The 20485-nt window shown below is 51.0% G+C and overlaps 1 protein-coding gene across 2 annotated transcripts in view; it reads left to right on the forward strand.

The window, feature by feature from the left end:
* The first annotated feature begins 3807 nt into the window (after positions 1-3807).
* Positions 3808-20485, forward strand: part of RASGRF1 (Ras protein specific guanine nucleotide releasing factor 1) — a 102865-nt gene continuing 86187 nt past the window's right edge. For both annotated transcript variants that reach the window (XM_086364248.1, XM_086364251.1), the window contains exon 1: positions 3808-5072. In XM_086364248.1, the coding sequence (XP_086220374.1) occupies positions 4797-5072 (276 nt within the window). In that variant the 5' untranslated portion in view covers positions 3808-4796. The remainder of the gene's footprint in view (positions 5073-20485) is intronic.

Below are 20485 nucleotides of genomic sequence, written 5' to 3' on the forward strand. Positions count from 1 at the left end.
CTGTGGACAGCCATGTCAAGAATAAAAGCTCTCTTTGGAAATCTATTAATATTTCAAATAGATGTTTCATTAACCTAGAAATTTCAGTTTTTAGCTTAAGGGAGGGAAATGTATATACAAAGATACTAATTACATCATTATTCCAAAAGCTTAGAGAAGGGCATGGCAATCCACTCCAGTATTCTTGCCTGGAGAATCCCAAGGATAGAGGAGCCTGGAGGGTTACAGTCCATGGGGTCGCAAAAGATCTCAGACACAACTGAAGTGACTTGGCACAGAACGGCACAGCACGGCATTCCAAAAGCTTTGACTTGAAGACAACCCAAATGCCAAATCATAAAGAATCTGTTGATTAAAATCTGTAGTAATATTTGATTAAAATTTGCAGTAATATTGAGACAAACCTGGAACCCTTTGCTGCAGTGCTTGCCCCTGGACACACCTCTCCTCCAGCAACAAAATACAAAGAAACTGTATGGAACTAAAAATAACCCCATGCATGTGTAGTTGGGGCAAATTCTGGACCAAAAGAGATCAAAACCCCCAATGCCACTTTTGAGGAGCCTGGAGCAAAAGCAGGATACTGCACATGCCCCCTGCACACAGCACTACCTAAGGGGTGGGCAAACCACCTTAGCCACCCCTCCAGCCCAATCCTGGACACAGCCCTACCCTCACCCCATATAAGGAACAAGCTTGTCCCCCAACCCACGCCAGGGAGCAAGCAAGGGAACCTGTTGTTTGTTCTCACCCTGCTCTCTCCCACTGCAGCAGGGACCTCGATAAAGCCTCGCCTGAATAGCTTGTCTGGCCTCTGATCAATTTCTATTGATTAAGAAGGCCAAGAACCCTAGTCCATAATGATATGAAAATATGTCCTCACATGCTGTTAAGTAAAGAGAGATGATAAAATAGTGTGTGTTTCAGAATCCCATTTTGGTAAATATGTTAGCAACGAGGAAAGTCAAGGACATTAAATAGAAAAGAAAATCAATGGAGGAGTAATCTCTTTATTTTCTATATTGCCTTAATACTTTACAAAATGCCTGCATTACATTTATAGTCCAACGGTATAATAAGGGTATTCTCACTGGTCAGAAAGTAAAGGTATAAATCCCTCACATCTACATGTGGATCCTGGAGCAAAGCTAACAACCGAGCCCAAAGTTGGAGGAATGAATCCCCATTGGCAAAGCCTCTGTTTCCAAAACTCCTCTGACTCAACATATTAAATTCTTCATTTTTTTAGGTGATGTGAAAAGTACATTTTTCTTTCGGAGTATGTTGCCAAAAGACCAAGGTTTCTCTAAATGTTACACCTACACCACACACACACCTCTCATGTGTACATCACATCACACTTACACACACACACCCCCCAAAGACTCCCTCTTCCCAGGGCCTAAAGGCAGGTCAGACCCACACAACTCCCAGGTCAACAAATGCCCAAGCTGAGCACTCTTCTGAAGCCCCGCAGAAATCTCCCCATGAAGACTTACTAGGATTTTGGACTAAGCAATGTCCATGTCACTAGCTAGTCATTTCTAAATGCAGATCTCAAACCCACCAAAATACTCCTTAATCCTCCTTATCGTATCCTTATCTGCAGAGACCTCAGCCCAGAGAGCTGGAAGTTGGGAGACCCAGAGAGCAAGTCCTCTGCAATGAGCTGTAGCTGAACAATCAGGATCCCCATCATAGCGTCACCCTACGAGATTCTCTGCAAATGTTGCTTCCACTCTCCAGCCTCAGTTTCTCCATCTGTGAAACAGGGTTATTAACCCTTGTCCAAAAGCCTTATGGAGAGGATGGAATGAAACAAGGCAAAGCCCAGATGCACTTGTGAGGTCTTGTGGGCATCTTTTCCACCTATGGGGAAGAGTTGGTCTCTGGCCTGGTAGACAGCACACACCATAGCTAGACATGCCCATCTCTGCCTGCTATGGCAGGACATGCCTACCTGCTCCCTGGCACCCCCATCCCAACCCAAACTGCAGCTGATGTCTCCTTAAGCAACTCCCCTGAGTGCCTTCCAATGGTCCTGAACTCTGGCTGGAGACCAGGGGGATGACCAGGGGGCCCCTTCACAGGCTCTGCTCAGGTTTCTGCCAATGGAGATTGGAGAGAAAGCAGTATGTTTGCAGCTCAGATGGACATAATTAAAGTGCGAGGGCTGCTGTCACCTCCTGTCTCCCACATGAATACTTTGAGCCACATCCAACCTTCCAGTGTGCTGTCCAGGTTTGGAACTCAGGTACCATAGGTCTCTCTGGCCACAGCAGCCTCTAAGCAGACCCAATCTTTTTTGTTTTTTAATCAGAGTATAGTTGCTTTTGAATGTTGTGTTAGTTCAAAGTTTCAACGTTAGTTTCACTTTGTGGCTGTACCATAAAGTGAATCAGTCATAGGTATAGGTATACATATATCCCCTCCTCCTTGAATCTCCTTTCTATCCCCTTCCCATCCCACCCCTTTTGATCATCACAGAGCACCAAGCTGAGTTCCCTGTGCTATACAGCAGCTTCCCTCTAGCTATCTGTTTTACACACAGCAGTGTATATATGTCAATTCCAATCTCCCAGTTAATCCCCCCTCCCCGTCCCCCACTGTCTCCACATGTCAAGCAGACCCAGTCTTGGCTCTGGCCCACATGAGAGAGGCCCCCTTTTAGGATAAAGGCCAAACCCTCTGCAACACAGCAACCAGTCATTCAACTCTACATAGCCAGTGGGGAGAGACCGCCAAGTTCAAATCCTGCCCCTGCCACTTTCCAGCTGAGTGACTCTGAACAAATCACTCAACCACCCCAGGCCTCCATTTCCCCATTCTGTACCATGGAGCTGATGAGGGGAGAGGGAAGGGGATGGACACTACTCCTAGAGCTGTATGACAATTAAATGGCTTAGTGAACCTGAAGCACTTAGAACAGTGCCCCTTCCCTGAAGTTTCCTTGGCCTCTGTATCAGGCGTCCTAAGAGAAGAGTTTAGAGGAAGAGGGACTGGATTAAGAAACTCACTTCTGGAAACTCTGCTTTCACAAAGAAGGCAGAAGAGAAGTAAAGGTGGTCGCAGTGCAGGGACCCTCTTGGAAAAATCGAGCTAAATGAAGAGTTTTAGCCATCACCCTTCTTTGCTTTCATTATTCGTGAAGAAAAATCCTTAAGAGTTCCCAAGCCCGAGCGTGGGAACTGAGAGGCAAGAGTAAGGCTAACTCGGTCAGTTCCTCCCTCGGAATGGTCCCCATCTTAAAAAGGCAGGCTTTCGCCATTGTGCCCAGGACCGGGGCTGTTCCAATTTAGGCACGGTCGGATATCTCTCCGTGGATTTCCCGGGGCCTTCCCAGAGCTTATTCCCAGGCCCTTCCCTCGCTCCAGACCAGGGTGAGAGGGTGAGTGGGTGTGGGGTGTGTGTGTGTGTGTGGTATGTGGATGTGTCTGTGTGTTGAGCGTGCGAGGGAGGGGGGTGGGGTGCCAGCAGATTCTGTACTGAAAAATGGTGCCCTTCCTTCCTTCCTCCCGAAGGCTACGCTCCCGCCTGTCCTCGCTACAAACAGGCCAGGCCGGGCTGGGGGGCGCCGCTCCCGGCCTTAGCCCGGCCAGTACCCTCTGCGGCAGACGACGGTGAGCGATTCCAGCTCCAGCGCGCCGGCTGCCCCGCGGCCGGCGCGCCCTCCCGGTGCAGCAGGCGGGCGCTGTGACGTTCCCGGATAAATGCCGTGTAACTGTGTAGGCGAATGCGAGCTAAAAATAAGAACGGAAAATCTATCATTAAGGTATCATTGCGCCAGCGCAGCTATTTGAAGGCTCCCATGGTCCCTGGCGCCTGCGTTTGAAGCCCGCCTTCAGGCTTTGGAGGGTATTTGCAGAAAACTGCCAGCAGCCGCTCGCTAGCCAGACCTCGGGGCGCAGGGGTGGCGCCGGTAATTATGGCAACACTCAAATTAAATGCTCACGTCCCCCCTCCATATCTCCGCCTGTATTGTCCTCAGGTCGCTGGGGAAGCCACCAGAAGTAGGGTTGGATGCTGAAATGATGTGACCTGGTCGGTTACGCAAATATTAGAACTGAAAGCTCTTTCAGATTCATTTCGCCATCCACCTTCCTCCATCAACCTCGGAAAAGAAAAATAAAGTACCAGGAGGAAGCCTCTGGAGGAGAAAATGACAAATGGTACTTAACCCCAGGTCTACAGTGCGCTGCGGCGGGGCGCAAAGACGCCCGCTCCCAGGATGGCGAGCCTCTGGTGTTCCTTGGGTTAAACGAAAATTGATCTGATTTGTTAACACCCAAAGAGGAGAAGGGGAGATCGGGGGAGGGAGGACAGGATTTGTGTTTGTGCGTGTGCGCGTGTGTCCGGGGAGAAGGAGGAGGTGCCAAGGTGCAGCCTGCGCGCGGCTCTGCGCCTCGGCGGGCTGCGTGCGTGTGTCCCTGTCCGCGCTGCTGAAACGGGCTCTTCGAGGGATCAGCGTCACATGACTCCGCCTGCCCCTCGCCAGCGCGCAGCTCGCCAGTTCCTCCGTTTGCCCGGCGCCTGGGGAGGGTCGGGAGGCATCTCCAGGGCCCGGGGGCTCTGCGGAGTTGAGAAAAGGTTCTGGAGGGGAATGGTACATCTGGATTCCAGCAGCCGCGGCTCGGCGCCAGAACCTGGACTGTAGAGATTTGGTGGGGGGAGGGGAGGGGAGAGCGCGAAGGAGCGAGCGCCAGAGAGAGGCAGCGCGCAGCGCTCACGGACCGCGGCTGCCGGGTTCCGCGCGGAGAAGATGTAAGCGCGTGGAGTCGAGCTGGCCTCCGAGCACCATGCAGAAGGGGATCCGGCTGAACGATGGCCACGTCGCGTCCCTGGGGCTGCTGGCGCGCAAGGACGGAACGCGCAAAGGCTACCTGAGCAAGCGGAGTTCGGACAACACAAAATGGCAAACCAAGTGGTTCGCGCTGCTGCAGAACCTGCTCTTCTACTTCGAGAGCGACTCGAGCTCGCGGCCCTCGGGGCTCTACCTGCTGGAGGGCTGCGTCTGCGACCGCGCGCCCTCCCCCAAGCCTACGCTCTCGGCCAAGGAGCCGCTGGAGAAACAGGTGAGGCCAGCGCCGGGGCCGCGGCCCTTGGGGCTCCGGGCCTTTCCCCGGCCGAAGGCGCCCGAACTTTAGTCCCTCTACTTTCGGCGCCCTCGGAGAGATGGGAGGGTTGGCCTAAGCGGGCTGTAACCCGCGGTGGCCAGAGGGGCCCGGGACTGCAGGCAGGGAGCGGGTTTGGGCTGCGGCTGTCCTGCACCCGGCGAGCTCGGCAGGAGGCGGGCACAGAGCGGGCGAGACGCGGAGATGCGGAGGGAGACGCGGTTTGGAGAGAGATGGGGTGCCTCAGGACAGACAGAAACAATGAATGTAGAAGCACATCCAGCCAAAAATGGTGTGCCCACCACCCCGGAGAGCCCCGGACCAGGTAGCTGAATTTCCCCGCGCTTAGGCACGGAAAGGGTGAGACCGAGGCGTCCGAGCGCCGCGGCCCCTACCTCACCGCGGCGGGAGCGAAGACGAGCCAAGTTAGGGACTACGCGCCGGGGTCGATTCCGCGCCATCGACCGGTGGTGAACTCCCAGCCGTCTCCACGCCCAAGCAACAAACCAAAGGGTTCCAAGGACCCTTCTGACGCGCTGGGGCCGGATCTGGGGCCGGGGCCGCTGCGGAGGCCGCGGGACAAGTGGGCGCATCTCTCACCCCCGCCCCCTGCGCCTCCGCCGCCGCCGCCGCAGTCGCGCCTCTAGCGCTGCCCTGGGGTTTCCGGAGTTGCGAGGCTGAAAGCCCAGGCCTGGGTGGACCAGGGATCGGGGAGCCGTGGAGGTGAGCCTTTGGCGTGGGGGGATGGAGTAGGACCTGCGGCCACCAAGTGAGAGCCGCAGACAGCCAGAGAGCGATTTTTATGCTTGCTGCGCTCTCCAAAGGCATCCATCCCGATGCCTCTGGGAAGGTAAAGTCAAAGATAACGGATGCTAAAATGTCACCGCTGCGAGGGACCTGCGATCCAGCGGGACCTAACCAGCTGGTTACTGCCTGGATGGAGACCGGAGGCCAAAAGAGAGAAATTTGCTTGCCCAGTGTCATCTCAGGAGTTAAGGCCACCTTAAGGTTCTGAGAAGAGAACTAAGGGCTCGAAAGCCATTACTGCAAGCAGACTGGCAGTGATTGAATTGAATTAAATAAAAGCATCCTTGAAGTTGCCCTCCTGATGGTCCAAGATAGAGATCTGAGCTCAAACCCTGCAGCATGTCTCTTCCTCTCCTGCCCACAGCCCATAGGTGTTGGGAGATGAATTGGGAGGCTGGGAAAGGTGGACAGGAATATTTGAGGATGGATCTCTGAGAATGATGTGCCACCTGGTAGGTAGAGGCCCTCAGATGGCAAAGTGATGCAAAGAATGGGCAGCTCCTTAAGCTCAAGGCAAAAATGGGGCCTGGAAGACTCCCCTGGGAGAGGCAAACTCAGCCTGGGCCAGAGATGCTCTCTCAGCCCTTGACAACCTGCTCTTTGCTGGCCTTCCAGAATAGTACCAACACTTGCCGGCCAAAGTCCACCCATGGCCTAGAGCCCCAGCTGGCGCCCATCCTCAACCTCTTATACCAGAGCACAAAGCTGAGCTCCCAGGCAGGCAGCGAAAAAGGGCTGGAGGAAACTGAGCTGCTATTGGGCTCACAGTGTCTGTTCTCAGCCCCCTGGACCAGAAACAGGCCTGAGATGATTCACAGCTCTGCAACTTCCTGTGTGACCTGTTAACACACTAAACTTCTCTGAGCCTCTCTTTTGTAATCTACAAAGTGGAGGTAATAACACCTATCTTTCTGGGGTTTTGAGAACACGTATAATGTGTATGCAAGGATGCTCACGGTCCATTTTAGTTTGATGTTTTAGTTTGAATCTGAATGATACCCAACCTGACCAGGGAGTAGAAAGTGAAAGTGAAGTCGCTCAGTCGTGTCGGACTCTCAGCAACCCCATGGACTGCAGCCTACCAGGCTCCTCCATCCATGGGATTTTCCAGGCAAGAGTACTGGAGTGGGGTGCCATTGCCTTCTCCGAAAGTCTGATTAGTTAATCTTAATTAGCTTCCTACCAGGGAGTAGAGGCCTAACATAAAATGTTGAAGCTGAAAAGAACCTCAAAGAGATCCTACGACCCACTCCTCCCATTTTACAGACAGGGAAACCTGGAGAGCAGATTGGGAAGAGAATTACTACCTGATTCAGATTCAGTGGCAGAATTAAGACCTAGAATTCATCCAGTGTCTAAGAATTCCTAAAAATGCCCTCTTACATTGATTCTAAATCATTCACCTTTGGGCTCAGGTGTTGAATCGTGCTAGCAACACACTCCAGTATTCTTGCCTGGAGAATCCCAGGGACAGAGGAGCCTAGTGGGCTGCCGTCTATGGGGTTGCACAGAGTCGGACACGACTGAAGCGACTTAGCAGCAGCAGCAGCAGCAGCAGTGGATTATGGGAGGGATAGGAGTGCAAAGCCAATTGGTGGTGTCCTCAGGTGGTCCAAGCCATTTTCCCAGAAGAGCAATGGTCAAGAGATCCTCCAGTATGGTCGTGAGAGTAGCCTTCCTGGCACAGGAGAACCAGAAGAGGGTTGAGAATAGTAGGTGGCCATCTGGTACTGTCCAGCTCAGGTGCAGATTTCTGTTAAAGACGTGTGCTTTGTCTTACACATTCTATAGATGGTCCATTTGACTCCAGGCCAAGTTTGGCTGCTCCTTTGCACTGCATGTGTCTATAAAAATTTATAGCTTTTTGTTTCCTAAATCTTTGAGTAAAATTGATCGTGCCAGCAGCAAATCAGTGTTTCTCCTTGAATTGTAGTCCCTGTGACACCTACAGTGCACCAGCATGAGAGGCCCAGCTCCAAGCCATTCTGTGACTAGATTTGCCTTGCAAACCACAGGAAACCTTAATTCAAAACCAGCTGGGGATGTGGCAGAGAACCCACATGTGAGGGACCACAAAAAGGCTATCAGTTTGACTGGACTGGCCAGTATCTAGTGAAGACTCGATTTTAGCAGAATGTCATTTTTATCCAGGTCTAAGCAGGCAGCAGAGGACATGGCACCCCATTCCAGTACTCTTGCCTGGAAAATCCCATGGATGGAGGGGCCTAGTAGGCTACAGTCCATGGCATCTTGAAGAGTTGGACACGACTGAGCAACTTCACTTTCACTTTTCACTTTCATGCACTGGAGCAGGAATTAGCAACCCACTCCAGTATTCTTGCCTGGAGAATCTCAGGGACAGAGGAGCCTGGTGGGCTGCCATCTATGGTGTTGCACAGAGTCAGACACAACTTAGCAGCAGCAGCAAGCAGGCAGCACGTCCACCTGGGAGAATCAGGGTTAGTTTCTCTAGAAATAAAAACCAAGTCTTGGCTGGAAACTACCCCAGTGGCAGGGATGCGTGAGGAATGAAACACACAGTAGGTGCTCAGAAGGTACTTATGAAGCTGAACTTATTGATGTATCCTTGTTAATTCCACACTCCATGTCTTCGAGACTGACTGTACAGCAGTCAGGCCCTGAGCTGTGCCGTAGGCCCGGGAAGCTTGGGTGTCATAGTCCCCAACCCCCCAGGAAGATGAACACAGATAAAGATGTGTTAGAGCTGTATAGTCTGTGAAGATGCTCCAGTAGGATATGCAGGGGCTCTGGGAGTCCAGGCCACCCTAACATGATGCACTGTCCTCTCGCTGCTTCTGTACTGGTCTGACTGCTTCTGGTGCAGCCCTAACATCTTGGAGCCCTGACTTCGGATCCCAAAGCCTCATAAAGTCACAGGGGCTCAGCCATGCTCCCCTGCCAACCGGCAGTTGCAAGCACTCCCTATACACTTGCCTGAGCCCTGCTTGCTCAGTCCTGACCCCCTTGCCTCTGACCCTATGGCCCACACACTGAAGACCAAGAGGCTCTGAACGTAAAATTTGGGTTCAGAAATTGACCCTAAGTGTTCTTTTTTTAAGGTTTTTTTTTTTATGTGGACCATTTTTAAAGTCTTCATTGAATTTGTTCCAATACTGCTTCTGTTTTATATTTTGGTCTTATGGCCACAAGGCATGTGGGAATCTTAGTTCCCCAACCAGGGATCGAACCCATATTCTTTGCATTGGAAGGTGAAGTCTTAACCCCTGGACCACCAGGGAAGTCCCAACCCTGGGTGTTGTTGCTCTGCTTTGGCATGGAGTCACCCCACACTGGCTTTTTCTACTGTCATTCCCAGCTCTCTGAAACAGAGCTTCCAACCCCAACTTCTCAGGCATGGACTTGACCAAACCAACCCCAGGACTTCCTTATCACCCAACCAGGGAGGGTCAAAATATAGACCCCAGGCCCTTCCTGATCCCTTCATCCAGAACCTCAGCACTGATGTAGGCAGAGGGTCCAGAAGCTGGGGGCCCACAGTACCTGTTGTCCACCCGTGGGTGCCTTTCCCTGGAGACCAGATGAAGGCCCTCTCCTGGTCCTCATTTCTGGGTGGCCTGGTGTCTCCATGTTAAAGACAACCGTAAGTCCATGAGCATTCCCACTTTGCAGATGAGGAAACAATCTCATCCGCACCACTGAGCAAGGTAGTGGCTGAAATGCTCTCTGGCTTTCTCTGCAGCGGCGCTGTCTTCACCACAAAGCCTGCCCTCCAATTGCTGTAGCTCATCCTGCCTCTTGGCCAATCAGAAAAGCAGAAACCTGGATGCAGGGAAATAAGCTTACTCTAAAAGCAACACCCCTCAGACACAGGGATGTTACCCACGCGCACACACACACACACACATGCGGGGCCAGCAGCTCAGCCTGCCATACTTGCACCTCTGGAAGGACCAGCAGGGCGGTCCCCTTCTCCGGTTTCAGACCAGGGCCAGGCCAGGAGACGTGGGGCCCCAGAGTTCACTGTGGAGGGGACTCATGTCCCCACCCTAGCTCCCAAATATTTCTAGCACTGACACGAGGTTGAAGAGCCTCAATAATTACACCTTGTGTGTGTGTGTGTGTGTGTGTGTGTATTCGGTTGTGTCCAACTCTTTTGCAACCCCATGAATTACAGCCCATCAGGCTTTGTCCATGAGATTTACCAGGCAAGAATCTGGAGTGAGTTGCCATTTCCTCCTCCAGGAATCTTCCTGACCCAGGGATCGAAGCTGAGTCTCCTGCACCTCTGGCACTGGCAGGTGGGTTCTTTATGAGTTTAGCCAGTGGGGAAGCCCTAGTGACACTGTAGTTGGGACATTTATTTGTGCAGTACACAATTTGGCTCTCGGTGTCAGGCCGATACCCGGTCCTGTGGATACAGAAAAAAATGGAATTGATTCCCCGTCTTTAAAGCTCGCCATGGAGTAGAGCGCTCCGTAAACATGAAGTACCAGAACTCTCCATGCTCAGGAGTCCAGACTCTCTTCCCACCCCTGCCTTGGGTCAGGAGCTCACAGTGTCAGGCTTGATATGTTGGACTCGCTCACATGGTCCCTCCTTGCCCCACACCAGTCCCTGGCCACATGGCAATCCTTGGGACTGAGCTTCTAGAGGATAAACCTGACCATGTTCTAGGTCCCTGAGCATGTCACTGTCTTCCATCGCCTTTGGGAAAAAAATGCAGGTTCTCCAGCATCACCCAGAGCACCCAGCAGCCTCCAGCCTCTACCTGCCCTGCCAACCCTGCCCCACCCTCCCCTGCCCCTCCTTCCTCACCTAACCCTGCCTCCTCTTGCCCATCTCAAGGCCTCTGCAGAAGCTGCTCCCTATGCCTGGAATGATCCCCCCCCCCTCTGCCCCCAGGTTTAGTGACCAACTTCTCCTCCTTCAAAGACCTCCTTTTAGGTCTTAACCTAAAAGTCATCTCCTGAGCCCCCCACCCCCACCCTGTGGGAGCTAGAGGAGCCCCAGGTCCCCCATCGCAGGCTTACACAGCCCTCTGTCCATCATCCACATGGCTTATCAGGCTAGGCTTACTTGATGTATTTAGCTGGTGGTTTGTGAAGGGTCTTCCTTCTCCCTGTAGAATGTAAAGGCTGGAGGGCACGTCTTACATCCAGTCCCTTCCCCTCATCATCCTGACAGCCCCATGAGGTTATCCCTGATAACCTTTTTTGAGGTGACAAAACTGAGGCTCAGAGATGGTCAGTAACTTGTCCAAGATTACAGAGCACATACTTGGCAAAGCTAGCCTGTGAACCCAAGTCTGTGCATGTGTGCAGTTGTGTCCAATTCTTTGTGACCCCATGCACTGTAGCCTGCCAGGTTCCTCTGTCCATTGTATTTCTCAGGCAAGAATACTAGAGTGGGTTGCCACACCCTCTTCCAAGTGATCTTGCCGATCAGGAATTGAACCCAAGTCTCCTGCATTGCAGGTGGATTCTTTACAGCTGAGCCACCAGGGAAGCCCGAACGCAGGTCCATGTGACTCTAAAACCTGCGCTTCCCAACCACAAGCACAGCACAGAGACTGGGGCTGAGGGACTGCTTGAGTTTAGTATCCTCTGCCAAGAGAAATAAAGAATGAGAGAGAGAGAGAGAGAGTTAACAGCAAGCAAAAGGATGGTGCTGTCTTTCTGGTGACATCTGGGAAGCAGCTTTTGTTTCTGCTTGGGTGGGAGACTTGCACCTCAAGTCCCAGGAGTTGGGGATAAGCCCCCCAAGGCAGGCATCCTTACCCCACGGGCTCTCTGGCATCTGTGGGAGCCTGGAGCCAGCGCCTGCATGCACGGAGCCAAGAACAGGACTCAGCCCCCTGGTGTTTATGCAGGAGAGTCGGTGACGCGTGCACTTGAGGGGGGCCCAGAACACTGCCAACGCCTAGACGCCTCTGGGAGGGCACCTGTCGTGCTGGGAGCAGCTGTGAGCCTCGGACACCCCCGCAGCCCATCCCCTCCCCAGCTTGGAGAGGAAGGCGCAGCCCCCAAGCACATGGCTTCAACTCCCGGCTCATTCACTGAGGGGTTTGTCCACCCCCAGCAGTGACGTGGAACTGGGTAAAAGCCACATGGAGTGACTTTGGATTCTGGCTCTGCCAGCTCCCAGCTTGGGAAGGTCTGCGAGCTCTCCGAGCCTCAGCGTCCCCTTCCGTGAGATGGAGTCTGTAACTCAGCCTGCCCCGCTGCTTGTTCTGAGTGTCATAGTGGGTGCTGTTTGTAAAGCCCTCGCATAGTACAGTTGCTGTTGTTTAGTTGCTCAATCATGTCTGACTCTTTGTGGCCCCATGGACTGTAGCCCACCAGGCTCCTCTGTCTATGGGATTTTTCAGACAAGGATGCTGGAGTGGGTTGCCATTTCCTTCTGCAGGGAATCTTCCTTATCCAAGGATTGAACCCGGGTCTCCTGCATTGCAGATGGATTCCTTACCACTGAGTCACTGAGAAGTTCCCCCCCCCCACCCCCCTCAATAGCACAGTAGGTCCAATCAATACATTATAACTATTGTGGCTTCCCTGGTGGCTCAGACCGTAAAGAATCTGCCTGCAACATAGGAGACCCAGGTTCAATCCCTGGGTTGGGAAGATCCCCTTGCAGAAAGAAATGGCAACCCACTCCAGTATTCGTGCCTGGAGAATCCCATGGTCAGAGGAGCCTGGCGGGCTGCAGTCCATGGGGTCACAAAGAGTCAGTCACGACTGAGCATCTAACACTTTTGCTTTAATTGTGGCTTCACCTTTCATGGTTATGACAGGCACTTCCTCCACAAAGCAAGGACCCAGATCCCCTGCGTCTCTGGAAGGTTTGAAGTGAGCCAACACAGACCCTTGACCCTGGATATAAAAATAGGATGGTAAATCTTAACTCAGAGAACCTATGGGTTTCTGAGAAGGTCTGAGTGAGCATACCCCTGAAAGAGGGAAAGTGGCTGCAGGAGCTTCCTTCATCCATGGTGGCCACGCCATCACCCAGCCCTGTGGATTTCATCTCCTAAATCTCTCGCAGACCATCCTCTCTGGTTGCTCTCTTCCTCCAAGGCTCTAGTCCAGGCCACCATCATCCTGTCTGGACTTAGGTGCAGGCCTCCTAACGAGGATACTAGTCAGCATGGGTGACGTCATGCTGCAGTAACAAACAAGCCCCCAATTTCCAGGAACACAACAGAGGCTTATTTCCTGCTTGGGCTTTGGCAGGAGGGCACTGCTCACTGTGACCGCTCAGGGACACAGCCTGACATAGATTCATCCTGACACCTGCCTCCCCGGTCACCTCCACCAAGGGCGGGTATGTGGCCAATCTCTCCCTGGCTCTTAAAGCTTCCCCCCACACCCAGAAGTGGACCGCTCTGGCCACAGTTCAGGGTGACAAGGCAGGTCACGTGGCTTCAGTTCAGAGGCAGTAGGGACGTGCAGACCTACCATGAAAGCAGGGCTCTAGAGGTGTTGGGAGAACCGTCTCCATACATTCACTGTGTCCCGGCACTTATGTGCCTCTCTGCAGCAGAGCACTTTCCAAAATGCAGATCTAGTCACCACACACACACTCATGAGTAGCTGAGAGGAAAGCAGAAGCGCCATCGTGACGGGTGTAATGACAGGAAGCAGAGATTGTGCCCAGCAATGTGTGCTCACACCTACAGGGGCATCTCTTCCCAGCCTGGGGGCACTGGGGAGACTCCACCCAGAAAGGGGCAAGTAGGACGGTGAATGCGGCTTGCGGGGGAGGCAGAGCTGGCCCCTAAAGCCCATGTGCAGGTTACAGAGCACAGTGAGGAGCTGGCACAGGTCTCAATGCCAGAATGGACTGCTGTCAGCTCCAGGCTGGCAAGATCGAGGCAGGGGGAGGAGAGACAGGAGGAAAACCCATCAGGAGGCAGGAGGTCAGGTTGGAGAAGGCTGTCAAATGGAGCGGTCACAAAGGCCTGAATTTGGGGAGTGTGAGAACACTGAAGATTCCACCCTCTCTATTATGCGTCACCCTGCATTGTGCCCCTGAAACCATCCCTGGTTCCCACATGCCCTGGACTGCACAACCTCTGGATCTTCCTACCTCCCAGGCTTGGTAGTGAGCCCGTGAAAGCTCCAGGTGGTCTCCATACCTTCTCCTCCAGCCACCGCTCAGATAGAGCACCTTTGCAGCTGACGGCTTACAAAGTCCTTTCCATGCCTAGCGTTTCATGCAACACCAAGGTAACCCTGCTGTTCCTGCAGTTGTACGTGGGGAAGAGCTCATCCTTGCTCGGATGAAGCTTAGATAGATGGAGCTCATCTCTCCACAAACACCTGAGTGTCTGTGTCATGCAAGACCCCGAGCCCTTGCTGTTAATAAATGTCAGGCCTCCTGGTTCTGGGTTGTTAAGATCAGAGGACATCCAGGCCTCTATTGTTAAATTCAGCAATTTATAGTTAAAGACCACGTCTTACTAAACGAGCAAGGGTAATGCAGTTCCTTTCCCCTGAAAAAGAGAGAGAATTATTTTCAAGAAGATAATTCCCAGTTGAATTTTGATTTATTTTTCAAATTGAAAAATCTAACTGAGACCTTAAAATGAAATTAATTTTAGAAGTGTGAATGAATGAATTTTTAGCCGCTGTAGCTGGCATTCCAAAAACACGTCTGGAAATTCAGACAGACTTGATTGACTTTTCCTCTGTCAGAATATATGAGTGAAATATAACCAGCTTTGTGGAATTGCCTCTTAGACTCTTAGCCAAACTCAAGGAATTAGTGAAATAGCTTGGAAGCACTAGTCAATCATGCAGCACTCTCCGTGTGCCCGTTAACCTTACCCCTAGCCTGCTGCTGCGCATCTACACTTTCTTCAACAGTGGGTCTTCCCTGCCTTCCAGCTACACTGGTTGTCGCTTGGACTCCCCTCACCTCTCTGACAGATCCACAGGCTTTGGGGAGCTTGGGGGAAGGACTGGTGTTCTGTATGGAGAGCCCATACAGTGTGGGCACAGGTGAGGAGAGGCAGGCGTGTAATTACATCTGAGAGCTTCCTGGTAGTCTGGGCACAAAGGGAAACCAGCCAATTATGGAACACCCATTGCCTCCCAGAAAGTCACAGTGCAATTCATCCAGTAGGAGCACTTGTGTACCCAGGGGCTTACGTATGGGAGACTACTAGGGAGTGATGAGGACCTCAGGGGCAGAATCACTGCAGAAACAGAGGTTCACCCCCCATCAGTGGCTCCCACTGGCTCTCAGGGCAGGCTGAGCGTGCTCACTGAAGATCACACTCCATGAGGCTACAATGCTCAGGTCCAAAAGATAGTGTCCTGGTGACTGGACAATACAGGGGGCAGCTTGGAGAACCTGGGAAGTGGATGGTCAGTTAGGCACTCTCAAACAGCCACTGACTTTTAAAATTTTAGAATTGGTAATATACTCCCATTGTTTGACATTCAGAAGTTACAAAGACGTAAACAGTGAAAATGCTGCTTCCCACTGCTAACCCTGGCAATCCAGTTCTCCACAGAGGATTTTAATGTTACCAGTTGCTTATGCGTTCTTCCAGAGAGATTATACATGCAAATATATGCAAAGGTATATAGATGTATGGCCATGTATATGCATATCTGTATAATTATGCAAATGGCAACATACTGCAAGCACTATTCTACACATTTTTCTCAGTATATTGTGGAGATAGTTCTCTATATTGATCGTCTTCATCCTTTTTTACAGCTGCATAGAAGGAATTTTTGCTTTGCTGAAAGAAGGAAAAAAACTCCAGTCTGGATAGGTCTGTCTTTCACCTTCTGTCAAAAACCCAGTTAGAAGTGACCTGTGCATAAGGATGTTTACTAATTTCAGGTCTGTTTGTAAGAAAAAAGACTACAAATTACCCAAATGTCCCTCAAGAGGAGATTAGCCAAATAAACTGCAGCACATCCACACGGTGGAATACTATGCAGCTAATAAAAAGGTGAGGACAGTAAATATACTTATAGAGAATTATCTCCACAATATAGTCAGAAAAACACATGTAGAATAGTGTTTGCAGTATGTTACCCTTTGTATAATTATACAGACATGCATATATATGGTCATGTATCTATATATCTTTGTATATATAATCTTTCTGGTGTGGTAACCAGGCCCTAGGAGGACCATGACTTGAGAACTCAGAGGCAGAGGTCAGTGAAATGAGGCCACTCAGAGCAGGGTAGGTGGGAGAGCAGGTAGGAAGAAGGTCATAAAGTGGCTTCCAGCCTCCAAGTGGAGTCATGTCAAGTGAGGTGGAGGGTGTGAGTAGGCAGGGTCCTTTCTGGGTTGGTGTGAGAGTACCAGTGGGACTGGTCGAGGCCAGTACTTCTATTGAGTAGGACCATTTGGAACACAGGGTACCCCGGGACACCCCTCTGTATGTCCCAGACACAAGGGTGGTACAGCCAGGGCAGGGAGGAAGCAGCCTGAAGAGCCATTCACTGTGCTACAGACACGGTGAGACAGGGCAATGTGCAAGCCCTGAGGGGCCTGGCCTGAGTCAGCAGGACCTCTTCTGCAAAAGCCAGAGAGCAGACGGACTTCCCCTGGGATCTCAACAGTGAGTGGTGGAAAGGGACCTCAGATGATGGGGAGCCTGAGTGGGTGGCCCCTTATTGAAGGAGAGATGGACTTCAGGCAGAGCACTGCACACACACACACACACACACACACACACATATGCTGATCAGGCCCCTTCAGGTCCACTCTAGCACAGTCCTGTTTGCCCTGGGACCTCCGCAGCATCCGGGAGAGAGGGCTGACTGAGGCACAGGGCCAACTGGGACCATGGTCCCAAAGATGGACCAGGAGGGAGGGGCCAGGGCCCGTGGGGGAGAAGCTGATGATGCCTAGCTAGACCACTGGAGTGGACCTACCAAGAGGAAGGGGCGGGGCTGGCCAAGAGCGATGGCCTCCATCCTGCCGCTGACCCCAGCCCAACTCCCTCTTGGAGGAGACAGCGAGCAGAGGCCCAGACAGGACAATGGGTCTGGTTTCTGGTCAAGGAGCATGACTCAGAGAGGATAAGACCAGGGGCAGGGAGACCAGAGGGAATGGTTTACCCAGTTGGGAGATGAGGAACCTTGGAAGCAGGCACAGCGGTGAGGATGGGAGAATGCACAGTGCCAGAGATATCCAAAGCAGAGAACTTGGTGACCCACTGAATATCAGAAAGGAAGAAGCAGGAGCTGAAGGTGTTGGAAACAACGCCCCAAATGGCTGATTGAGAGTAATCCTTTGATCTTAGTACAGCTCTGACACGTCAGTTTCTAAGCCTCTCCCATGCCTCTTGTGTGTGTACGTGTGCATATGCCTTGCTTATTTGAGGAGGGTTAGTTTACAACAACAGCAGTGTATTCCCTCATAGCTCCAGAGGCTAGAGGTCTAAGACCAAGATGCCTACGGGGCCATGGTCCCTCTGCAGTCTCAGGAAGAGCCTTTCCTTTCTTCTGCTGGCTCCTGATGGCTGCCAGCAGTCCTTGGTGGTCCTTGATGTGTAGATTCGTCTCTCCAGTCTCTGCCTCCCTCTTCACATGACTTCCTTCCCTGTGTGTCTGTCCAGATTTCTCTCTTTTTATTAAAGCCTCTTATTGTTATCCAGTATGACTTCATCTTCCTTTGCTTACATCTGTAAAGATCCTATTGTCAAATAAGGTCTTTTAAAAAAAAATTTTATTGGAGTAGAGTTGATTTACAATGTTATGTTTGTTTCAGATGTACAGCAACGTGAATCAGCTGTACATATACATATATCCCCCTTTTTAGATTCTTTTCCCATATAGGCCATTACAGAGTATTGAGCAGAGTTCCCTGTGCTATACAGCAGGTTCTCAATAGTCATCTATTTTAGACAGAGTAGTGAGTATATATCAATCCCAAACTCCCAATATTTCCCTCCCTCACCTTTCCCTGTTGTAACCATAAGTTTGTTTTCTACATCTGTGACTCTATTTCTGTTTTGTCAATCAGTTCCTTTGTACCAGTTTTTTTTTACATAACACATATTTGCAAATAAGTTCTTAGTCACAGATTCTGATGGACATGAATGTTAGGAGGGCACAATTTGTACCCAGCATGTATATGCACAAGTGTGTGGTTTTTCTAGTAATTGGCCGCTAACTAGTTGTTTTGATGGGGCTTCCCAGGTGGCTCAGTGGTAAAATTCCTCCTGCCAATGCAGGAAACTCTTCCATAGGTTGGGAAGATCCCCTGGAGGAGAAAATGGCAACCCCCTCCCAGTATTCTTGCCTGAGAAATCCCATGGACAGAGGAGCCTGGCGGGCTACTGTCCATGGGGTCAGAAGAGTCAGACATGACTGAGTGACTGAGGACACAGGTTGTTTAGACCCATCACTTGGACATGGCAAATGATTTGAGTGGTTTAAAAACCATTATCAAGCACTTCTATGAACCAGGAGCTTTCACAGCATCATATGTTTTGCACAACCCTGTGAGATTTGTGATATCCTCCCCTTTTTGTGAAAGAGAAAACAGGTCTACAGAAATGAAGAGATATATTGAAGACACCAAGGCTAAATAATATATAATAAATTTAAACCCAAGTGACTCGAAAGCCTAGCATGTGCCACAGGTCCCGGAGTCCTGGAACACTAGCTTCATGGAATGTTGATAGATCTTCCAAAAAATGAAAAGTGTTCCCTGGTGGGATAAGTTCTGGAAGAAGTTCCTTCAGGGACTTCCCTGGTGCTCCAGTGGCTAAGACGCTGCACTTCCAATGCCGGAGCCTGGATTTCAGTCCCTGGTCAGGGAACTCTATCCCACATGCCACAACTAAGAACTGATGCAGCCAAATAAATAAATATTTTTAAACAACATGCATCGTTAAACATATTTAAGAGAAGAAGTCCCTTCATTGTACGACACTCAGTGCCTTTATGAAGTGAGCGGGCCTCCTCTCCCTAAAGAGACATAAGTCTCATTAATGGAAAGCCATGGCCCACACCCTTCCAGACAACTCACCTGCCTGAGAAGTAAATACAATGCCACCTGCTTTGTGGCATTTGCTGTGCACTGATTAATTAATGATCTGGGCTCCCGTGCCACGGTGACACAAATTCAGCCACCCATTCAGCAAACGAAGGCCATTCCAAACCATTCCAAACCCAGGCAGAGGCACGGTGCCAGGCTCTGGGGACATTCTTGGTCAGGAATTATTTGTTTGAAAGGAGCAGGAGCCCATTCAAAGCAGCTTAAGCAAAAAGGACTGCTCTTGGAATGGTTACTGTGGTAATTAACGGAACCCACGGAGCAAACCTGTGTCCCGGTCTCCAAGGCCTGGACCAGAACCGTCTCTCTCTGCCCTGTCCTCCCCCACCCCCAACTTTAGTTCCATGGTCTCTCATTTCCACTTCTCTCTGAGACATTTCTGCCTCCTCCTTTGTTGTTGGTACTTCGAGTTCAACACACACTGCTCATTAATTTAATCTCTCCCTGTCACTGTTCCAAATAACTGAAAATTCCTGGATGGATGGCATGCCTCTATGGCTGCTCCAGGACGGGGGGCTCCAGGAGAACGTGGGGGGATGAGTAGGGGAAAGAGGTGCTTCTTCTGCATACACTGCTCCCTCTTAGGGGTTCGCAGCACTGGGTGAACACTGGGACCAACAGGAGAGCTTTGATAAATATCAGTGCCTGAAACCTATGCCTTCCCTGTTCCCTGCTCCCACGTTCTGGTTTAACGTGCCTGAAAACAGGGCTCGAGCATCCGTGTCGGCTTAGGTTCTCAGGTATCTCTATTGGGAGGCCCAGATCGGGACTCTGTGCTGTACAGCAAGTCCCCTACATACCAACCATCAAGTTGTGAACTTTCAAAGATGTAAACGTGTGTTTGCATGTCCAGTCAATGAGTTAGTTCATGTGTCTGGCGTACCTTGTCACGTGCGCGCATCCTCTCCAAACGGTTGTGCTTGTGTGCACTTTACTGTCCAGTACTATGTAGAGTACAATAGCGCAGTGTCTTTTCTGCAAGCCCAGGATGTCCGGAAGCAAGCGTAAAAGCAGCGGTGATGTAGCTGGTACTACTGTGCTTTCCAAGGTACTGCATTGTTAAGACTAAAACTGTTTTCTTTAAATTTTGTGTTTGCTTTTTATGTATTGCTTGTGAGAAAAGTATTCTACACCTATTACAGTACAGTACCATGTAGCCGATCATGTTAGTTGGGTACTTAAAGTAATTTTGTTGGACTCATGAACAAATTGAACTTACGATCGTGCTCTTGGAACAGGACTAGTTTGTATGTAGGGGATTTACTGTGATAGGAAAGACAATAAAAAGTCATTACAAGAGGATAATGGCTTTGATGGAGAAGCTTAGGGGCAGACACGACTGAAGTGACTTAGCAGCAGCAGCAGCAAGGGCTAGCGCACCTGACAGTCCAGAGGGAGCAGGAAAGAGATCCGTTAAGACCTGAGTGTGAGAAGTGCCCGTGCCTGGCAGAAAGCACTAGGCATCGTGGGCTTCCATGTTTGTCACTGATTACTACCATGAGATGGACAGTGTCTGGGTTTACAGTGTGGACAAAAGATATAGGCTGAAT

The sequence above is a fragment of the Bos grunniens genome, chromosome 21 (genome assembly GCF_055505025.1).
Source record: "Bos grunniens cultivar Pamir isolate PY7600 chromosome 21, Bosgru_T2T1.0, whole genome shotgun sequence".
NCBI lineage: Eukaryota > Metazoa > Chordata > Mammalia > Artiodactyla > Bovidae > Bos > Bos grunniens.